Source organism: Micromys minutus, assembly GCF_963924665.1.
Source record: "Micromys minutus genome assembly, chromosome: 3".
Lineage (NCBI taxonomy): Eukaryota > Metazoa > Chordata > Mammalia > Rodentia > Muridae > Micromys > Micromys minutus.
The window spans coordinates 81,143,425-81,165,891 of NC_137972.1; the positions used below are offsets into that span (position 1 = coordinate 81,143,425).

Consider the following 22,467-nt stretch of genomic DNA (forward strand, 5'->3'; position numbering starts at 1 on the left):
TGTAAGTCCTGGGAAGCAGCCACCCCCGGCCTCGGTTTCTTTCTGTTGTTTCACTGGTGTTCCGGGAGCCATCTTAGATCTACTGTGTGCACAGCACCTCAGACTCTTCAAGGAGTCGCAGGAGCCCGAGGCACCTCACTTTCCATCCCACCTTTTCCTCCGCAGGGTTGACTTCCATATCTACTACAACTGTGTACTTTATATCCATCCTGGGGCCCCAGCCTATGGGCTCTCTGAGCACCCTTATGGATGCACCAAGAGGTGTCTTTCCACAGTGATTCTAAACCCAGGGTGGTGTGTGGTGATATGCAGATCCTGACACAGGTGGGAGAACAGTGAGGTCCAGAGAGGACCAGCTATGGGAACCCACGCTCTGCTTCCTCTGAGATTCTTCATCAAGAACTGTGACCATCACTCCCACGGCAAGGGCAGTGAGAACAGTACCCAGCCGCCGCAGCTGACGGTTTGCCTTCTCACTTGTTTGCAGACTGAAGCTCCTCTGCTGATCCGGCCCTATCTGGCAGACATGACACTCTCTGAAGTCCACGTTGTCATGACTGGAGGCTATGCTACTATTGCTGGTAGCCTCCTGGGTGCCTACATCTCCTTTGGGGTAGGTAGAACCTTTCTCTACTTGGCTCTGCCAAAGCCCTGGCATTGCCTTTCTGGAAGGCCCATGTGATCCTTGTCATAGCCGCCATGGGCTGCCCCCTCTGTCTCAAAGCTCAGCTTTGCTCAAACAAGGCAGGCTTACTGAGCTAAACTACTTGGTTAGACTTTTCAAGTAGCCGCTGGGACAGATTCCCAGAATTCCCTTTATTAAGCTCTTATTGTATATTAGGCACTATGCTGGGTGCTTTAATGTCCCCATTTTGTAGATTAGCAAACTGAGGCTCAGAGAATAAATTAATGGTTAAAGCCAGGATCTGAACCCAGATTTGACTCCAAAGCCCTCACTTTCCCATAGTCCCACATGTAGGCGTTCCCTGGAGATCTGCCCTCCTAAATGATGTATATCATAATCCTCTCAGGTGTCGAACCAGTATTACGAATTGGACCCTTAATTTGCAATACAATAATGTAGGCAAAAAAATTTTACTTCCACATGCGTGGAATTATTTATTTTAGGTATATGAGTACACTGTAGCTGTCTTCAGACACACCAGAAGAGGGCACCAGATTCTATCACAGATGGTTGTGAGCCACCATGTGGTTGTTGGGAATTGAACTCAGGACCTCTGAAAGAGCAGTCAGTGCTCTTAACCACTGAGACATCTCTCCAGCCCCAATCTCTCTCTCTCTCTCTCTCTCTCTCTCTCTCTCTCTCTCTCTCTCTCTCTCTCCCCTCTCTCTCTCTCTCTCTCCTCTCTCTCTCTCTCTCTCTCTCTCTCTCTCTCCTTCTCTCCCTCCCCCCTCTCTCCCTACTTCTCTCCTTCCCTCTTTTCCCCTCTCTCTTTCTTAAAGAGCTATAATCTGAGCACTTGGGAGGCATAGGCAGGAAGATCAGAAGTCCTAGGTCATTAACTACATGTGGAACTGAAGACTATCTTGCCTCAAAAGTCAATGAACAAACTAAACAGACAAAATTGGAAACCCCAAATTTTGCTGGTAAAACTGTTTCTCAATAGTGACACACTACTTGCACATCTTAAGGTCTTTAAACACCTTAATTTGCTCTGTGCCTCTTGATCAATTTTAAGAGTTGTCCCTGTATTCTTTCTAGACACACAAGCTTTGCAGAGACCTCTAGTTATTAACTAGGACTTAAAAGGCAAAGGATGTATCTTACCTCACTAAAAGAAATAAAAGAAAAGAAAGCCAAAGGAGGTGGTGGTGCACACCTTTGATCCCAGCTCTTGGCAGGCAGATCTCTGAGTTTGAGGCCAGCCTGATCTACAGAGTGAGTTCTAGAACAGCCAGAGATATACAGAGAAATCCTATCTTAAAAAAATAAACAAATAAGGGCTGGAGAGATGGCTCAGAGGTTAAGAGCACTGACTGCTTTTCCAGAGGTCCTGAGTTCAAATCCCAGCAACCACATGGTGGCTCACAACCATCTGTAATAAGATCTGATGCCCTCTTCTGGTGTGTCTGAAGACAGCTACAATGTACTATATACATAAAAAGGAAGTAAAATATAAAGTAAATAAATCTTTTTATAAATAAATAAAATATACTCCCGTCACCACCTGTAATCTTGGTACTGCAGAAGCTGAGGCAGGAGGATATAAAGTTCAAGGCCAACCATGATCACATAGTGAAACCCCATTTAAAACAAAATTAGAACAGAACAAAACCAAAACCGCACAGATGTACAGCGAGGCTATGCCCAGGAAACACACCCATAAACATATCTTCAGTTGAAAACACTAGCTCCATCACAGAAATTATTTGTTTGAGCCATTACGTCAGAGACTATCTATATTGGGAGACCTTTGTCCGTTTTATAGCATCTGGCTTAAAACTCAGCTCCTTCCTTCTCTCCAGTCCTCCCGGCTGACAGCCTGGCTACCTCTTCTCTGTAGCCTATAAGGAGGTGCGGCCACAGGGCTCCAGGGGGAAAGACCCAGGCGGCAGCCATAGCAGAGTCTGGGAAAGCACCTAACAGTCAGACTTCCTTCTTCCCTTCTATCTGGACTCCCATCCCTGGCTGTGGAGAAGCTCTCTTCTGCCCCCTACCAGGCCTTAGCTGTCACTGCCTGGCCTCCCTTCCCCTCTCAGGTTCCCTTGGTTTGTTTTGTGCAGCTGGCTTTTAAACTCAGGACCCACATATGCTCGGCAAGTCATTGAGCTACACTCCCCGTTCATAGATTCTTCATCTTCAAAACGTGTTTACTGTTACTGTTTGTGTATGAGCACAGGAGGCATACACGTCAAAGGCACATGTGTGTGGGTACGAGGGAGTCGAACCAAGGCTTGTTAAAACAAGTGCGTTTACCTACTGAGTCATCTCGCTGGTCCCCTCAGTCCACAGATTTCTCGGCTCAGCTTCTGACCCTTTGCCACACCCTTCCTATTACAGGTGTTTGGATAGGCATAGGACCTGTCCAACACAGTAGCCATGAGATACTGGTATTTGAAACACAGACAGTTTAAAACAGTGTGTTCAGTATTCTTTCTCCAGTGCTAAAGAGCAAACCCAGGCCTCGATCCCAAATACTAGGCAAACGAGGCGCCACTGGGCAAAGGTCCCATGTTTTTTTTAAAGAAATGTCTAAGTTACTTAGACTGCCTTTGACTGGTGAACTCCTGCTGCAGCGTCCCAAATAGCGTTACAGACTTGTGCCCCCAGGCCTGGCTTTCCTTGCACTTTTAAACACAGGGCTGCTGGCCACAGTAAAGGTGTGGGTGGCTTTTCTGTGTGGTGTCACAGGCCCTGTAGGGCCATCACCTGGGAAGTAGAGGAGAAGAATCACAAATTTGAGGTCACCATTGACTGCAGAGCAACTCTGAGGTCATCCTGGGCTACACAAGCATGTAGCAGGAATGAAATTATGGATGTGGTCTCTGCTTATCAGAGAGTGCCAGCCGAGGTCTTTTCTTTTGTCACACAGTCCCATTGTGACCTCCACATACATTTCCTGCTATGCTGTTGTCCCAAAGGCTCTAGGGTATACACAGACTTTCACTGCAAATCCAAACAAACTGGTCTCTTGATACAGGGGTCTCTGAACCAAGGCTGGTCATGATAACATTCAGGAGTTGGCCACTCACGTTTCATATTGAATTGTGCCCAAGGGAAACAGGGTCTGCAAGATCCTGAGTGGGCAAAGTGACTCTGTTGCTTAGTTTTCACATCTATAAAATGGGCAGATGTACTGGTCACCTGGACACAATAAACAGAATGAAGATGCTCAGGAAACCACATTAAGATCAGAAGGCAGGCAATGATGGGCACCTTTAATCTCAACACTTGGGAGGCAGAGGCAGGTGAATCTCTGAATTTGAAGCCAGCCTGGTCTACAGAGTGAGTTCTAGGACAGACATGGATACACAGGGAAACCCTGTCTTGAAGAACCAAAACAAACCAAACAAAACAAAAAAACAGACCAGAAATCTCTCCTTTATTTCCTTTCTCACTAATTACTTTTCTTGTCCTATTTCCGGGGGGTAGAGGGAAGCCTAGGTAGCTGGGATAGAAGGCATTCTTGACTGGGCTCCTTGAGGCAGGGCTAGGAGAGGTACAATAGGCTGGTGTGGGATGGACCAGCACTGGCTGCACACAGGACTCCATCTCTCCATCAGTGGACACTGTTGACTTGAATCTGTGGCCATAGTGGCTCTGGAATGTGTGTCTCCCTCCTAAAATCCGAGCTTACAAACTGGGTGCACTCTTCAAGCTGAAGGAAGAGGTCAGGGTCTAGACTGGGAGACAGAGAGCCCCAGATTCCAGGAGTGGCGGTGTCCACCCTGGAGCTGAGCAGCCAGGGAGGAAACAGCCAAAGCCATGAAAGTTCTAAGAGGACACCCACCCAGACTGCCCCAGCCAGGAGGGATCAAAGTTCTGGGCTTGCCATCTGGTGCTGGTAACAGGGAAGAGGAGTTGGGCCTTTTGCTGGTTCATTTTCATGGTTGCAAGTGATCTTTCTGTTACTAGGACTAAGCACCCTAGAGGAAGAGTGGGAAATGGAGATGTATTTGATTTGTTATCATGCATTTAGAGGTCTCCACCCACTTTGCCCGGCCACTGTGGGCATGTGCTGAGATGGATGATCGTGGCAGAGAGGGTGTCACGACATGTCCTTGAAGGCATGTCCTGGGGTGACCTACGTCTCCCAGCCAGGCACTCCCTCCCTCACTCAGTGTGGATGGATTAACTAACTCATCGGTGGACTCAGCTCCCTCCAGACTCTGAGGTGGCTGAGGACTAAGCCTTTGTGAGGGACTCTTCATTTTCACAGCCTGAGTGGTTTCTGCTTCTGAGGAAGGAGAAATAAGTGGGATTTAGAAAAAGGAGGAGGATTTCAGGGTCTGAAGATCTCCAGGCCCTCTTCAGCTTCTACACTTCCGGTCTGCTCCCTGAGAGCGTCTGCCCTCTGCCTTTATTCGCCTGGTTCACTCACCTCCTGTCCTTCCCCCGGCTCCCTCTTGAGACAGGGCTCTCACTGTGTAGCTCCGAATAACCCGTAATTTTCTGTATAGATTAGGTTGGTCTTGAACTTTCAGAGATTTGCCCACCTCTTCCAGACTGAAAGCATGTGCCACCATGTCCAGAAAAGGGGATCTGTTTCAAGCTGCCTGGTGGGAGAACTGAACTCAGGTCCTCTGCAAGAGCACCAAGTACTCTTAACTGTGGAGGCCTCTCTCTAGTCCCTTCCCCCATCATGCCCTTTTAAAAACAGCCTCATGTTTCTAGGCTATTCTCAAACTCACTCCATAACCAAGGATGACCTTGAATTTCTGATTCTTCCACCCAGAGCGCTAGATTTGCAGGACCGTCTCGTCCCTCCCGGTGTGTGTAGTAACTGGGGATAGAACCCAGTGCGCCCTGCGTGTTAGATAAACACTCTACCTGAGCCTCACCCCAGACCTCCTTCCTTTCTACTTAAAATGTAAAAATTGCTATTGGCTTACTACAAAATGGAAAAAGAAAAGATCTATGCTGCTTTCAGTTAAAAAAAATAGTATGGAGTTACGGATCTATTGAAAGATATCAAAAAGCGCTAAGAAAGAAAATCAATTCAAACCCAGCTCACCAGGGACAGCCAGTGTGGTGACGATTAGAGTACTCCTTCCTGGACCTCTTCCGTGCAGTTTGGTGTTTGTTTTTCTCATGGTCATAGTCCTGCTCTTCATGCAATTTTGTGGGCAAGACTCTAAGAAGCATCACTTTCTAGACACCATTCATTCTCGGGGTGAAGCGATGGCTCAGTGGGTAAGAATGCTGGTTGCCCTTACAGAGAACCCTCATTCTGTTCTCAGTACCCTCGGGCCAGTTCACAAGCATCAGTCAGAGAATGAGAAGGAGCCAGAAGATTAGAACAATTTGCCAGAGTTAGTTTGAGGCCAAGCAGAGCAATTCAGTCAGAAGCTGAGAGAAACTGGATTGAGTCAGTCAGCTTGGAAGATTAGATTGTATGGGGCTTGAAGCTTCCAGACCTAAGCCTAGGGATAGTTAGAATCTGTTCTAACTTCCTTCTCTGGAAAGAAACGCTCTAGGCTCAGCCCAAGCTTTGTGAATATAGCTTGGGTGTGGCTCTCAATCTCATCCCATCTTCTGAGGAACCACAAGCAACATTTACATTTCTGGAGCATTGTTTGAATCTGTCACAAACTCCTCAGCCCGAAGGGGATTAGTGATCACAGAGACAGCCTGGGCAAGGAGGAGAACCCATGAAATTGCAGCCAAAGGCCATGCTGGATTTTAACTTTTCTTCCTTTATTTTGAACAAGTCATAGTTACTCCTCTGGGGCTGCACTTTTCTTTGTCACTAGATGGGGTAGTGTCATTCGCTTGGCCTACCCTGCAAAAGTATTGTTTGTTAAGGAAACAATGACTGCTCTTTGTTGCTATTTTTTATGTGTATCTTATATGTATGTGTGTGTCTATCTGTGCATATGTGTGTGCACATGTGTATATATGTATGTATATGTGTGTATATATATATGTACATGTGTGGAACAGAACAACTCACAGGAGTTAGTTCTCTCCTTCTACCATGTCAGTTCCAGGGACTGAACTTAGATTGTCAGGCTTAGCAGCAAGCCCCTTTACTGGCTCAGCCATCTCATGGGCCCTCGCAGAAGTACTGGGAGATTTTCTGAAAATAAAAGGGATTATTAATGACCATGCCAACTGTAATAAAGTGAAGTCATATTTGTGAGAATGTATCATACACATAAAATACATGTTTCTCTGCCACCACATTTCTTGTACCAGTCCCCCATAACCTCCCTATTATTTATTTATTTATTTATTTATTTATTTATTTATTTATTTATTTATATTTTGAGACAGGGTCTCAGGCGGATCTTGACCTCACTATGTGGCTGAGGGGAACCTTGAATTTGTGGTCCTCCTGTTTCCACTTCCTGTGTGGGAATTACAAGCAAGAACCTAGTCTTATGGTTCTGGCGATCAAACCCAGGGCTTTGTACATGCTAAACAAGCCCTCCGTCCTGCCAGCCCCCGCCACCGTCTCTGCCGTTCTTGCAGATTGACGCTGCTTCCTTAATTGCTGCCTCCGTCATGGCAGCCCCGTGTGCTTTGGCCCTTTCCAAGCTGGTCTACCCAGAGGTGGAGGAGTCCAAGTTCCGGAGGGAGGAAGGCGTGAAGCTGACGTATGGGTGAGTGCACCAGGGGCTTTCTGAGGGTACCAGTGCCAGGCGTGAGGGCAGAGGAGTCAAGAAACAGCTCTGTTCTGTGTCGTTTCTGTCCTCCATGGAGCTTGAGGCCCTTTCTCTTCCATCGTTGCCTTGGTGTGGCTTCACATGCAAACGCCTTTTTAAAAAGATGTATTTATTCATGTATTTTATCTACACAAGTGCTCTGTCTTCACGCATGTCAGAAGGGGAGAATCAGATCCCATTACAGATGGTTGTGAGCCACCTTGTGTTTGCTGGGAATTGAACTCAGGACCTCTGGAAGAGAACTCAAGTAATTTTAACTGTTAAGTCCAAACACATGCTTTTTTTTTTTTTTTAAAAAGGACTAATTTATGTATTTAATGTGCATGGATATTGGTCTGTGTGTATGTATCCACACCATGTGCGTGAGAAGGCTGGGAGAGAAAGCCAGAATTCCCTGAATGGCTGTGAGTCTCTATGTGGGTGCTGGGAATTGAACTTGGGTCCTCTGGAAGTACAGCCAATTACTCTGTTTGTTTGTTTGTTTGTTTGTTTTTCAAGACAGGGTTTCTCTGTGTAGCCCTACCTGTCCTGGAACTTGCTCTGTAGATCAGGCTGGCCTTGAACTCACAGAGATACACCCACCTTTGCCTCCTGAGTACTGGGATTAAAGACAGCACCTGGCTTTTTTTTTAATATGTGAGCAATCTCTCCACTTGAACACACTTGCTGAGGTGGTTGATGTAGGAAAATAGAGTTCAGTGCCAGCCTAGCTACATAGCAAGGTCAAGGCCAACTTGGGCTGCGTTGGGAGACTCCTATCAACAGAAAAAAACAAGGAAAAACAGCAGCAGCAGCAACAAAAAGCACTGGTTCCCCTTTTCAAATCATAATCTGTTTCTGACCAGCAAGAAAAAGGGAGCTATCAAGGTTCACTGGGGTGGCCTGGTGTTGCCACCTTCTCTGCATTTCTGTCCACTGACCACCAGGTGGCGGCCTCACATTGGCAAGTGGAATACCAAGTTCTTAACATGCTTTTGTCACAGTCTTAATCACCACCATTAACAACCAAACCTCTAAAAATGTTGAAAAGAAGGTGGGTGTGGTGTCATATGTCAACAATCCTAGCACTAGGAGATCGAGGCAGGAAGGTTAGGAACGGGAGGCCATCCTTACCCATCCTTACCACATGAAAAATTCCAGGCCAGCCCACGCTCCATGAGGCCACAACACTCCTCAAGGAGCAATCCAAAGGCTCTGGGGCTGCCCTGCCCTGTGGAAATAGACTGTAAACTACCGCTATCATCCCCCCACCTCCTCTGTCCCCACCTCCACCTGCCCCCCCCCCCCTCTCTCTAATTAAAGATGTATTTATTTTATGTATGTGAATACACTGTCGCTGTCTTCAGACACACCAGAAGAGGGCATTAGATCCCATTACAGATGGTTGTGAGCCACCATGTAGTTGCTGGGAATTGAACTCAGGACCTCTGGAAGAGCAGCCAGTGCTCTTAAGCTCTGAGCCATCTCTCTAGCCCTTTCTCTTTCTCTTTTTTTTTTTTTTTTTTTTTTTTTTGACAAAGTGTTGAGTATCTCATGACTTTGAACTTGTGATCCTCCTGCCTCTATTACCTGAATGCTGGGATTATAGGCGTATACTATCACCCCTAATTTATGGGGTTCTGGGGACTCAAACTTAGAACTTTGCATATGCTAGGCAAGTGCTCTACCAATCAAATTACACCCCTAACCTTCATTTTATATTTTCTTGTAAACCTCACGTATATGTGCATATGTGGTATTTATGTGTCCGAATGGTTTTGATTGCATACACATAACTATCCTGTGTGCATGTCTGGCACCTGTGGAGATCCGAAGGCACCAGATTCCCCAGAACTAGAGTTAGAGACAATTGTGAGCTGCCAAGTAGAGGTTGGGAACTGAACCTGGGTCCTCTGCGAGCAGTCAGTGCTCTTAACTGCTGAGTCATCTCTCCGGGCCACTTGTTTGGAGGTTGCAGGGTAATCAGAGGGGCCCCAGAAGGACCGTACAGGGGAAAGGGGGCTGCTGATCACAGAGGTGAGAAAGACACAACACACTGAATTATCAACCTCTATCTTGCAACACAACCCCAAACCCTGGGTGTTTTCTCCTTCATTGGTCAGCAGGGCCCCCTTCCCTCTCTTAAAGTCATCTATCTCCTTGTCTCGGCAAGAAAACAAGCCTTGTTGGTTTTGAAGCCCTCTGTCCAAGGTTCCTTTCGAACCTATAAGGTGGGGACATTTACTGCTTATAGGGACATGCTAGTAATGACACCTGTTTATCCCAATGGTAGAGATGCTCAGAACCTCGTGGAAGCAGCCAGCACTGGGGCCGCCATCTCCGTGAAGGTTGTTGCCAACATTGCTGCCAATCTGATTGCCTTCCTGGCTGTACTGGCCTTCATCAATGCTGCCCTCTCCTGGCTGGGGGACATGGTGGATATCCAGGGACTCAGCTTCCAGGTGTGGCTGTGGTGAAGGGGATGGTCTCAGGACAGGGAATGAGAGATGGACACCCAGAAGAGCCCTCTGTCCTACCCAATTCTCTTGCTCTTTTATCCTCAGCTCATCTGTTCCTACATCCTGCGGCCCGTGGCCTTCTTGATGGGTGTGGCCTGGGAGGACTGTCCAGTGGTGGCTGAGCTGCTGGGCATCAAGCTGTTTCTGAATGAGTTTGTGGCCTATCAAGAGCTTTCTCAGTACAAGCAGCGACGCCTGGCAGGGGCTGAGGAGTGGCTTGGTGACAAGAAACAGTGGATCTCTGTGAGTGTCCTGATCAGTTCCTTGTAACACAGGGATGGCATGGCACTACCTAGAGCCCCTGACAACTGTTTTGTGTTTCCCTGGGCCTGCCTGAGACACACTGAGGTGCTCAGCCACCCATATCTGCTATCCCGGGAGACCAGGCAGGCTTGGCTGTCCCTCTCTCTAGCATCAGAGATGCACTAAGTTCCAGACGGGCCATTGCTAGCTTTGGCCTTGGGTGAGCTACTGTGCCTTGCCTCTATTTTGTAAAACAGAGGTTATTAACATTTATTCTAAAATTACTACCATGAGCAAAATTATGTAAGCTATGTTATTATGAAATTAGCCTTTTTAAAATAATACAGAGTCAGAACCTAATGTGGGGAGTTATTTTTTGGTGTTTATAATAATCTCGCTAGCCTAAGACAACAACTATTGCTTTTTATCTGTTTTCTTCTTTTTTGTGTGTTGTTTGGGGGATATGGATTCATGTAGCCCGGGCTGGCCAAAGACATGGAAGAATGGCCTTGAACGCCTTCTGCTTCTGCCTTCCAAGTGCTGGGATTGCAGGTGTGAGCTTTCCTGGCTCTGTTTTGTTCTAGGACAGAATTTACACAGTTGCTTTCCACGGTACAATGTAGCCAGCTTCCCCCCAAACTATGATACATTGTAGCCAGCCCCCCCACTATGATACATTGTAGCCAGCTTCCCCAACTATGATACATTGTAGCCAGCCCCCCCCACTATGATACATTGTAGCCAGCCCCCCACTATGATACATTGTAGCCAGCCTCCCCACTATGATACATTGTAGCCAGCTTCCCGACTATAACTATGGAGCCTCTTATTCTCAGCGCTTGAGATTATACTAGGTCCTCATACACGCTAAACACTGAGCTGTACATCGTGGACATTTACTTGTCTTTTTTGTTTGGTTGTTTATTTTGATTTTGGTTTATAGAGACAGGGTTTTTCTGTGTGGCCTTGGCTGGCCTGAAACTCCCTCTGTAGGCCGGCCTTTGCCTCCTGAATGCTGTGTTTAAAGGTATTTGCCACCATACCTGGCTCCAAAATTCATGTATCTTTAAAATATATGATAATGGTTATTTCAGTGTGTGTGCATGTGTGTGTGTGTGTGTGTGTGTGTGTATACGTGCGTGCATGTGTGTGTACCATATCGAATTATGGAAGCCAGAGGACAATTTGTAAGAGTTGATTGAACTTAGAATGTCATGTGTAGTGACAGCATCTTACCTGCTGAGCCGTCTCACACGCCCAAATTTGGGTGTCTTAACATATTTGCCAGGTTTGTGCCGTTGGGCTATTGAGCTGAACTCCTTCTTTGGCTATGTGTATGATGATGTTGAAATGAATATCTCAGTGTAGAATATTCTTTGCTTCCTGGGTCACTTCTTCAGGAGCTTCCCGAGATGTGGTCAAGCAGAACCCCATGCAGAGCCTGAGGTAGTGATTAACTGTCACCTCCCTGTGCCTCATTACATCACCACCAGGAAGCCGCTCTGGAAGTCTGTATTGGAGGCGTGTCTGGGGCTGAGGATGTAGCTCATTTGACCAAGTATTTGAGCAGCATGAGCAAAGCCCGGGGTTTCATCCCCAGCAGTGCATAAACTGTCAGTTCCAATCCCCAGTTAGTGGAGGCAGGAGGACCAGAAGTTCAGGGCCATACAGCTCAGAACTATCTGTAACTCCAGTTCCAGGTGATCCGATATACTCACATAGACATACATTCAGGCAGGATATCAAAGCACATAAAAAAGGTATTTAAAGAAAAAAAATTCCAGAAAAAAAATTCTTACCTTTAAAAGTGTTTCCAGTTTTGTTTTGAGGTGAAGTCTCATCAAGTTACCCAGGGAAGCCTTTAATTCACAGTCTTCCTTCCTCCACATAACTGGAGCACAGGGCCAAGCTGCCAGGCCTGGATTCTTTCTGTTAGGGTTTTCTGAAACCTTTCCCCCTAGTATTTCCTCTTCTTTGTTTTGTTTGAAAGAACCTAATTTTTTAAACATCAATTTTTATACCAAATCTTTCTGTCTGAAAAAATTTTCCTTTTTCATCCCTCTTTTTTTAATCTTAGAAAGTGGCCGTGTAAGTATCAAATTCCAGAAATCATGAGATGAAATGGTAAGACCAGGAACTAAGTCGGACAGGACTGGATTCCGTCTCTGGCACAGCTGCCTCGTCTATGAGAGCTCTGGTCACTTGGCTTTGTGAGCCTCGGTGTATCTATCAACCCCAAATGAATAGGGACTCTACTACCTTGAAGCTGTAGTCTTATTGTCCTGTGTATCCTATGACTTTATGTTTAAAATGCTTGTCTTCAGTGGTCTAAAATTTACTTTATCTGTGGTGTGAGGCATGAATGGTGTCTTAGGGTTTTACTGCTGTGAACAGACACCATGACCAAGGCAAGTCTTATAAAAGACAGCATTTCATTGGGGCTGGCTTACAGGTTCAGGGGTTCAGTCCATTATTATCAAGGTGAGAGCATGGCAGTGTGCAGGCAGGCATGGTGCAGGAGCAGCTGAGAGTTCTCCATCTTCATCTGAAGGAAGCTAGGAACAGACTGAACATCCTCAGGCAGCTAGGAGGAATATCTCCCTGCCCACCCCCAGAGACACAACACACATCCTCCAACAAGGCCACACCTTCTAATAGTGCCACTCCCTGGGCCAAGCATAAGCAAACCATCACAAATGGCAAGCAATTATTTTGTTCAAAGTGTTCCATTTTTGTTTGTTTGTTTTATTTTGTTTTGAAGTTCCCAATAAGGAGAGGATTTTGTTTTGTTTTATTTTGTTTAAGATTTATTTTGAGTGCTCTATCTGCATGTACACCTGCATGCCAGAAGAGGGCATCAGATCCCATTACAGATGGTTGTGAGCCACCAGTGGTTGCTGAACTCAGGGCCTCTGGAAGAGCAGCCAGTGCAACTAACCACTGGGCCATCTCTTCAGCCCTCAAAGTGTTCCATTTTGGCTCCTGACATTTCTCTCTGGAAAAAAAAAAAATCAAACAACTGTTCAGACCTGAACCTGGTGTTTCTTACACACCACATGGACCTTGCCTCAGAGACAAGCACCGTTATTCCCACATTCCAGATGTGAGTACCAAAACCTAAGGAGGCTGTTGACTTGCTGAAGCTGATTACAATGGGCAAAGCTGGGAAGCCAGGCAGGGAAGCTGACTGTGTAGCGCTGGCTGGGCCCACTCCAGCCTGGCTGTCTAAATGGAGACCTGAGCTTTCAGGCAGTGACCAGAAAGAAACAAGAGACTGCAGAGATAGGAGAAAGGGTGGCCATTGGCACACTGAACCAGCCTGAACCAGAACCCAAAAAGCTGGTAATTAGACAGGGGTCGTAGCTTAGCTGATAGATGCTTGCCTAGCATACACGAAGCCCTGGGTTTGATCCCCAATGCTGCATAAATTGGGCATGGTGCCATAGATTACTGTCTGTAACTTCAGAGGTGGAAGCAGGAAGATCAGGAGTTCGGGACTATCCTTGATATAATGAACTTGAGGACAGCTTAGGACAGTTTAAGGTTCTGTCTCCGAAACACAAAACAAAAGGTGGGTGTGTCTTAAGGATACAGGCTGAAGTTCAGCTGAGAGCGAGGCTTGCGTTTGGGAGTAGCGAAGTACGAGCTGACTTAAAGTGGGAATATGTGGCTAGAAAAACTGTATCACAAGGGGCTCCAATGGCCAAGGCCATAAAGGAATCGAGTGAGTTAAGGTCAGGGATACTCCATGTCCTGGGCGAGGCCTCCTTGTAATGTGCATTTTCCAGGTCAGAGCGGAAATCCTGACGACATATGCCCTCTGTGGATTCTCCAACTTCAGCTCCATCGGCATCATGCTGGGAGGCCTGAGTGAGTCCTTGGGCAGCACCCAGGAGGCGGGAGGTCTCTGGGGGGGTCATAGAGACAATAAGCAGAGTAAAGGGTGGGACACCCTCACCTGGCCCCTTTCTGCTCCCCCGCTTTCTTCTCCCCAAATATGGGTTTTCTGGCTTTCCTTTGCTTCTCACTGTGTCTTCACAGCCGCTAGGGAGAGGAAGGCTCCTCACGAATGTGGCTCTGCACAAATGGGGGCAGCAGCCTTTCGGGGTGCGGTTGGCCTGGATCAGAGAGAAGTGAAGTGGTGGCCAAGAGGGGGTAAACTGGGCACATAAACTGGGCACAGTATCTTGCGCCTGAAATCTCAACATTTGGGTGGTAGCAACAGGAAGATGAGAATGGGGGTGGGAGAGAGAGAGAGAGAGAGAGAGAGAGAGAGAGAGAGAGAGAATAAGCTTTGATCCCTCCCTTCTCCTGTTACAGTGGGTGTGGTGGGGGGGACATCACTGAATGCTGTGAGCTAGGCCAAAGAGCAACCAAGAGTCTCCTCTCTGTCCTGACACTCAGGAGGACAGTGTCAGAGCTTCAGGAGCTGGGCAGAGGGGTGGGTGGCTTCCTTGGCCCTAAGCTCTCTTGCACTCCCCCCTGCAGCCTCCCTAGTCCCCCAGCGGAGGAGCGATTTCTCTCAGATTGTGCTCCGGGCGCTGATCACAGGGGCCTTTGTGTCCCTGGTCAATGCTTGTGTGGCAGGTGAGTGCTGGTCCAGCGGCCTCAGAACCCCTCTCAGGCAGGGCTGGCACCTGGGCCAAACTTCCAAGCTACTTCCTTCCACAGGGATCCTCTATGTACCCAGGGGGCCCGAGGTGGACTGCGTGTCTCTTCTGAACCAAACTGTCAGCAGCAGCAGCTTTGAGGTCTACCTGTGCTGTCGCCAAGTCTTCCAGAGGTGGGTGCTCACCTGGGCTGTAGGTGAGAGTCATAGAGCAGAAAACACAAGTACCCTCATGCTTTTGGCACTTGGGGCCAGGGTATCAGAGTAGGAACATTATGGCTGTGGCACCTGTGACCAAGGGAAGAAGAAATGAAGGCTTAAGGACAAGGCTGGGGAGGAAAGGTAGACCAGAGATGTGGAGTGACTTTCCCAGGGCTGCACAGCCTACTAACTGCCACAGAAGTTTCCTGGGAATCCTTACTTACTTTGCTTTCTTTTCAGCACTAACTTGGAGTTCAGCCAAGAGGCACTGGACAACTGCTGTCGATTTTACAACCACACACTCTGCACATAGCTGGGGCTGAACATCTTCCTAACTTCAGGGCTTATCCATCCCAGGGAGACCGTGGGACTTACCACCACTTCCATCTCACAACCCGGAAAGGAAGCTGCAGTGAACGAAAGATGCCTCCCGCCCTGGTCCCATCACTGTCTCCATGTCCTTCCTCTCCAGTTGTGAGTCTCAGCGTCCACTCTGCTCCCTTACCCTCTGAGAGCCAACCTTCTGGTTCTCTCTATTCCTCATTCCTTGGAATCCTCATGTGCACCTCCCAAAGCCTCCTTCCTGCTCCCTCCCAAGCACCCGACTTGCTGGGTACCCACAAAAGCTGTCTCTAGGAGACAGCTTCCTTCACGCAGTCCCCAAGAGTGCTTCCAACTGGTGTCTTGCAGGGCAGCATCTCATTAGGTGTATGTCAGAGCAGCCCGGCACCCACTAGGTTGGGAACACTACACTCGGTAAAGTTAGACAGGCATTCGTTTGGTTTTTAGGTGGGTCTCATAAAGCTCATTCTGGCCTTGAGTTCATTCTGTAGCTGAGGTGACACATGCTCTGCCCTCCCAACTAAAAATAATAAAACATAACTTAAAACCTTTACTATTTATGTGTGTGGTGTGTATGTGAGTGCCACCATAGAGGTATGGAGATCAGAGAACAACTTTTAAGAGTTGGTTCCCTTCCTTCTACTTTATAATGGTTCTGGGGAAGTTCTTTACCTGCTGAGCCATCTGCCTGCCCAAGAGCTTTCTTTGTTGTTGTTGTTTTTTTGTTTTGTTTTTTGTTTTTGTTTTTGTTTTTTTTTTTTTTTTGCTTATTTGTTTGTGAAAAGATCTTACTATTTAGCCCTGGCTGGCTTGGACTTATGTAGACCAGGCTGATCTCAAACTCGCAAAGTTCCTCCTGCTTCTATTTCTTGAGTGCAGGGATTACGGGCATGCACCATTGTAGCCTTTTGTAAAAATGTTGCTTTTTGTTTATAATTCTTTGTCTTTGTGTTCTTATATCTACTTTGTGGGTTCTTTTATCTGTCTCCTAACAGTATCTTCTCTGGCTCGGCTCAGCTTTTCCTGGTTCAACTGTCACCCGCTGTCTACTCTTCATTGTCAGCTAGTCAGTTCACATCCATCTGTCTTTTATTTTCACTCTTCAAAATCTCCCCTCCCCTCTCCCCTCCTCTCCTCTTCTCCCCTCTCTCCCTCTCTCTCTTTCTCCTTCCCCTCCCCCCCTCCTCTCTTCTCCTTTCCCTTTCCTTTCCTCTCCTCTCCTCCCCCTCTTCCCCTCTCCCTCACTCCTCCTCTCCTTCCCTCCCCTCCTCCTCCTCTCTCCTCCTCCCCTTCCCTCCTCTTCTCTTCTCCTCTCCTCTTGTCCTCCCCTTTTCTCCTCCTCCTCTCTCCTCCTCCCCTTCCCTCATCCTCTCTTCTCCTCTCCTCTTGTGCTCCCCTCCCCTCTCCTCTTCTCCTTCTCTCCCCTCCTCCTCTCCTCTCCCTCTCTCTCTCCCTTTCCCCTCCTCTTCTCTCTTCCTCCCCTTCTCCTCTCTTTCCCCACCCACTCTTCTTTTCTGACCCCCTCCTCTGTCCCCTGGACCCCACTTCTACCTACTCCCCAATCCTACTACTCCCTCCTACACCTGCTCCTAACTCAGTCTCCTCTCAGCCTCTGGTGGCTTTTACATCCGCTCCTGTTCCCAGAAGTCCAAGAGCCAACTGGCACTGCGGAGCACAGGGTCATTTAAAAGGCCAGGCACATAAAATATTTTATACTACCTACCACCTCCCAGCTCCAAGAACTTTTCTTGATGGAAACATCTTTTTGAAGGTTTCATGGGATGTACTTGGACAAATATCTGAATCACACTGCTTTCTTTTCCCCGATGGTGATGTAAGCCAATGTTTGCACATACTGGGATCAGACATGACTCTGGTGCTTTAACGGTTTTCATTCAGTCCTACAACACTCCTGTGAGGTTGGCACTGTTGTTATCCATAGTTGAAAAATCAGAGGCCCAGAGAGGTTAAGTAACCTGCCCAAAGAAACATGACTAGAAAGAAAAGGCACATTTAAGTCCAGGGCATCGAAGTCTGTAATCTGTGATGTATAACTTATCCACCGGGCTAGTAGTGTTGGAGGAACTCTGTTGTATGAGCAGACTGTTGTTCTTGCTTCCTGCCTCTTCTCCAGGAGGTCAGGTTTGATATTTGTTTCTAGCCTGTGCTGGTTAGTTTTTATCAACTTGACATCAACCAGAGTCACACGGCAAGAGGGAACCTCAACAGAGGCATTGCATCTACTGGCCCTTGGGCAAGTCCGTGGAGCATTCTTTTGATTGTTTATTGATATGAAAGGGTCCAGCCCACTATGGGTGGTTCCATCCCTAGGCAGGTAGCCCTGGGTTGTGTAGGAAATCAGACTGAACAAGGTGTGGAGAACAAATGGTCTTGTTTCAGTTCCTGCCTCAGCTTCCCTGGGGGTAAAGGCCTATGATTGATATATGTAAACCAAATAAACTCTTCCCAAGATGGTTTTGGTCAACTTTATCACATCAGCAAAAGGAAACCTAAAGAAATTGGTACCAAAGAGTGGGATTTTGTAGGTTTTGGGAAGAACTGTGGAACTTTTTAGAACTTTAGGCTGGAAAAGCTTAGAACTTAATGAGCTGGTCTGTGGGAACTTGGGAGTCAAGCATGTTGAGAAAAATGCAGATGATGGAGACCTGGCTTGTGAAACTTCTGAGGCTTGTGAAACTTCTGAGTCCCTCAGAGACTATCCGGGCTATTTGTATAATATTTTGAATGAAGAGTCAATAGAAGTGAAACCTTTAGCTTACTGGGACAATCGATGCTGGTAAGATGGCATGAAAAATCATCTGTGATTAATATGAAACCAGTATCAATGAGGCTGTGACACTGTGGCCTACTGGAATGTCAAGACTGTGCACCAACTGCCAGCAGCATGTGGCGATGTGAACGAGTCTTATACATCATGCTGAAGGCTTGAGGGGGTCATGGACAGCAACAGGGAGTCTATGAGGCTAGGAACTGTGTGGGAGTAAAGGACACCATTGGTGAAGGTGCTGTCTCAGTTATAGTGGCAACCCTGGGGCTAAGAGGTTCATGGAGAGAAGCTGAGGCACAGTGCTATATGCCAGAGTCAGAGTCCCGGAAAAGGCCAGGAGAGAGCATTGGTGAAGGTGCAGCCTCAGCTTCAGTGGAGACCCCAGCATATGGGAGATGCCAGGACTGTGGAATGCGTACCAACGACAGCCATAGGGGTGGAGTGAACTGGCCTAAGCCCACGAGACAAGCTGTGCGTGTTGGAAATGACAGAGATGGGACAATGGAACTGCCCAAGCCGTTTGGAATCCAAAAGATCATGAGTGAATCCCAAATGTCAGACTTTGTACACTATTGGATTTGGGGTTTGCTTTGATCTGATTATAACCATGCCCTGTTTCTTCCCTTTTAAGATATGGAAGTATATGATTTATTTTGGATTTCATAGCAGTCTACAGATAAGAGACTCTGGATATTTAAATTTATTGTCTATGTGTGTAAGATGTGTGTTTATGGGCACATATATACTACTCTGTGTGTGTGTGTGTGTGTGTGTGTGTGTGTGTGTGTGTGTGTCAAGGGATTGAGCCCAGGTCATCAGACTTGTGTACCACTCTCTTTACTCCCTGAGCCATTTTACTGGCTCTGACTTAGGGTATTTTAAAAATAATTAATTTTTATTTTGTGTGCAAGTATTTTTTTGCCTGTTATTTATGTGTACTGTAAATATGTGCACTCAGAGGTCAGAAGAAGGCATTGGATCCTCTGGAACTGTCATTAGAGACAGTTGTCAACACTGAGAACCTGGGTCCTGTGCAAGAACACAAAGTATTTGTAGTTCATGACCCATCTCTCTAGCCCCAACCTGAAGTATTTTAAAGATACTGAACTTTTAAATGATAGAATTTTTAAAGACCATGGGACTTTCAAGAGTTGAACCGTATTTTATATTTTAATTTTAATATTGACATGAGATCTTGGAGACAGAAAGTCCTTAAAGATTATGTTTTAATAGTGATGTGTTTATGCATCAAATGACAAGGGGTCATTTGTGCTCATTAGTCTTTGTCAACTTGACACAAATGAGAGTCACCTGGGAAGAAGGACCCTTAACTGAAGAACTGTCATTATCAGATTGGCCCTTGGGAATGTCCTCAGAAAACTTTGATTGTTAATATAGAAGGGCCTGGCCCACTGTGGGCAGTACCAACCCTAGGCAGGTAGTCCTGGGTTATATAAATATACAAGCTGAGCAAGCCAGTGAGCAGCATCCCTCCATGGCCTCTGCTTTAGTTCCTGCCTTGAGTTCTGCCTCAGAACCATCAATGATGGATTATGATCAGGGCTTGTAAACCAAACATACCCTTTCTTCTCCAGGTTGGTTTTGGCCAGTCTCTTATCAGGGCAGGAAAAGCAAAGGAGGCCGCCTGCCCTTGCTTCTGGAGTTGGTCTCTAGCAGATCTAATCTTGTCCCTCCTGCTCAGGCTGTTGGCACCTCACTGCTCATTTAAATGGTTTCAGGGGCCTTCATGCACCCATTTCTTCACCCCTGCCTGCCACCTCCTCCTTCCCTCCCAACTAGGACTGGACTTGCCGGAGGCAGAGGGAACTTGGAGTCCTGTGTGGCAGTGACTGGTTCTACTACACGTGCTGGGCCCTGTTTGGCCCTGTTTGGCTCTGCTGTGGATTTTTGTTTCAAGGGCACCTTCCTTGCCCTGTGGGCCCCATAGCTGACCTGAGTTGCAATCCTCTGGGCCCTTAGCTCTGAATGTAGCATGGAGGCTTGGCTTGACCATTTCTCCTGCAGCTCTCCATTTGAACTCCAACCCCCACTCCCACTGTCCCCCACTCTGCTAAATGTGTGTGCACATCTGTCTTTCCAAGATCAAACCCCTACCTCCTCCTCTCTAATCTGTTAGATCTAGCTGTCCTTGACCTGATGCTCTGGACTCCATGCATACATGGCCAAGGATGTTCCTGGTAAAATGGCAGCCTCTTGGGCATTACAGTGCTTTTGTTTTTCTTCCAAAGTACCTAGCATGGTCCTGGACTTAAGTTTGTGGGAATGAATCACAACCTCTCTGAGAGTTGGTACTTCTTCTATGTGGAGATGGTACTGCTGATTGGGGGTTGCACACAAAACTAGGGACTCCTTAGTCACAGAGCAGTGGACTTTAATGTCTCTTACTCCCACTGTGTTCTCCATCTGTACCCACAGAAGCTGGGGGCCCCTTGAGGATGAGGCCACCAGTACATATTGCTTAGAGGAGTCATGGTTGCCTAATGTCCATGCTTAACATCTTAAGCAAAAGCTCCTAGGCTGAGTCTGATGGTCCATGCCTCTAAAACCAACTTGTGGGGCGTAGAAGCAGGGGGATCAGGAACTCAAGAATATTCAGGAACTCAGGCATATAACAAGCTAAAGGCCAGCCTGTGGTATACAAGTTCCTATCTCAAAACCAAAAGAAGACAAAACGAAACAAGAAAACAAACAAAACAAAAAACTGATCAGCAACAGTGGAAAAGAAAGGAGAAAAACAGAACAGCTTTTAAACTTGGTTGGCACAGGCCAGGCACCTTCACCTGCCCAACAGTCATGACAGGCATTGCTCATTCCAGCTTTCCTCTCACTGTATCCATAGACTTATTGCTACAACCCACCACCCAGCAGTTCAAGGTTCCTTTCCAGGAGAAAACAAAATTATCTCGGTTTGAAGAAAATAAGCTAAAACTTGTCACCAGGGATGTGGGATTTTGGCAACGACTCTAGAAATTAAGGTCAGTCTAAAGCAGAGAGGGGTTCCTGCAAAAGATGGGGTCTGCGTAGGTGAGCTGTCTGTACCACACCAATGAATTGTGTGTTCCATAGATTCATATGTTAACATTGTAACCTCTGAGAGCCATTAGGCGATAGGGCCTCGGGAGGTGATGAGGTCATCTGGGTGGAGCCCTTATAAAAGAGAGTCTTTGCTGTGAGTTTAGGGTCAGCAGGCACGAGTGAGCTAGGAGGGGTCCTCATGACAGTTCAGCCATATGGCACCTTGATATTGAACTTCTGGCCCCGTGAGAAATAAATTCTCGTCGTTTATAAGCCACTCTGTTTACAGTCTTTTGTAACAGAAACTGTGGTAAGACAGAGCCCCACCCTCATGACCTCATCTGAACCTTATGACCTCCCACAAGCCCCACCTCCAAATATTTCCGCACTGGGAACCAGGATTTCCTCACAGGGACGAAGGGTTAGAACCTAGTTCATAGTACCTACTATGAACCAGACCCTGAGTGCAGCTTGAAAGGACAGCAATGACCCAGACCCTATAGGAAGCCAAAGGACTAGACTGTGTTTTCCAGCAGGGGGAGTGGCGAGAAGCTGACCCACTTGCCTCCACTTCCCTCCCAAGTGCTGGGGTTACAGTTGTATGCCACGTGTCCTGCTATGTCTTGAGCCTGTGCTATGCCTTATTTATTTATTTTTACTTAATTTTATGTGTATGGCATCTAAATATATAAGATATTGGGTCCTTAGAAGATCAGTCAGTGCTTTTAGCCACTAAGCTATCTCTCCAGCCCCTGGCATGCTTTTTGAGACTGTTTCTATATTAAAAAGTTAAATTTATGCTAGATGGGTTATTAAAAATCCATTTATACCAAGGGCTATCTATTTAAACACACAATGTGCTGCAATATTTGAATTGTCTACAAGATAAGTATTAATTTATTAGTAGATTTTTATCTAAAGCCCAATTTAATGATTTTCAAATTTTTATTTATACCAAGCATGGGACTGTGATTGCATATTTCCCATAAGCATGCAGACTCTGTATTTTTCTGTAGTTGGTATAGAATGTTGCTCTGTGGGAGCATGCCTGTAATCCCAGTACCCAGCAAGTTTGAGGCCAGCCGGGGTAACGTGAGACACCTTCTCAGAAACAGAAATACACTAAACAAAATAAAATACTGTGCATTTGCATACAGCCTAAATATATCCTGCTCTCGGCCAATTTTAATATGTAGCACAATATAGGTGTGTGTAAACAGGTGTGATACTGTGTTGTTTAGAGACTCATGACAATAGAGAGATGTGCTCAGTACACGTGCAATACTCCCACCCCTGTGGTTTTGCCTTTTTAGAATATTTCCAATCTATAATTGTTTAAATTCACGAGTATAGAAACCACAGATGCAGAGGGTAAACTGTATATGGCTCTCTCCAGAGAT

The 22,467-nt window shown here is 46.7% G+C and overlaps 1 protein-coding gene across 1 annotated transcript in view; it reads left to right on the forward strand.

Annotated features, from left to right (window-relative positions):
- The window catches only part of SLC28A1 (solute carrier family 28 member 1), a 41,934-nt gene extending 26,245 nt beyond the window's left edge, over positions 1–15,689 (forward strand). The window contains exons 11-18 of the mRNA XM_080914280.1: positions 488–613; positions 7,157–7,287; positions 9,623–9,791; positions 9,894–10,091; positions 13,880–13,961; positions 14,580–14,678; positions 14,763–14,874; positions 15,142–15,689. Coding sequence (XP_080770406.1) covers positions 488–613; positions 7,157–7,287; positions 9,623–9,791; positions 9,894–10,091; positions 13,880–13,961; positions 14,580–14,678; positions 14,763–14,874; positions 15,142–15,214 — 990 coding nt within the window. The 3' untranslated portion in view covers positions 15,215–15,689. The remainder of the gene's footprint in view (positions 1–487; positions 614–7,156; positions 7,288–9,622; positions 9,792–9,893; positions 10,092–13,879; positions 13,962–14,579; positions 14,679–14,762; positions 14,875–15,141) is intronic.
- Positions 15,690–22,467: the final 6,778 nt, after the last annotated feature.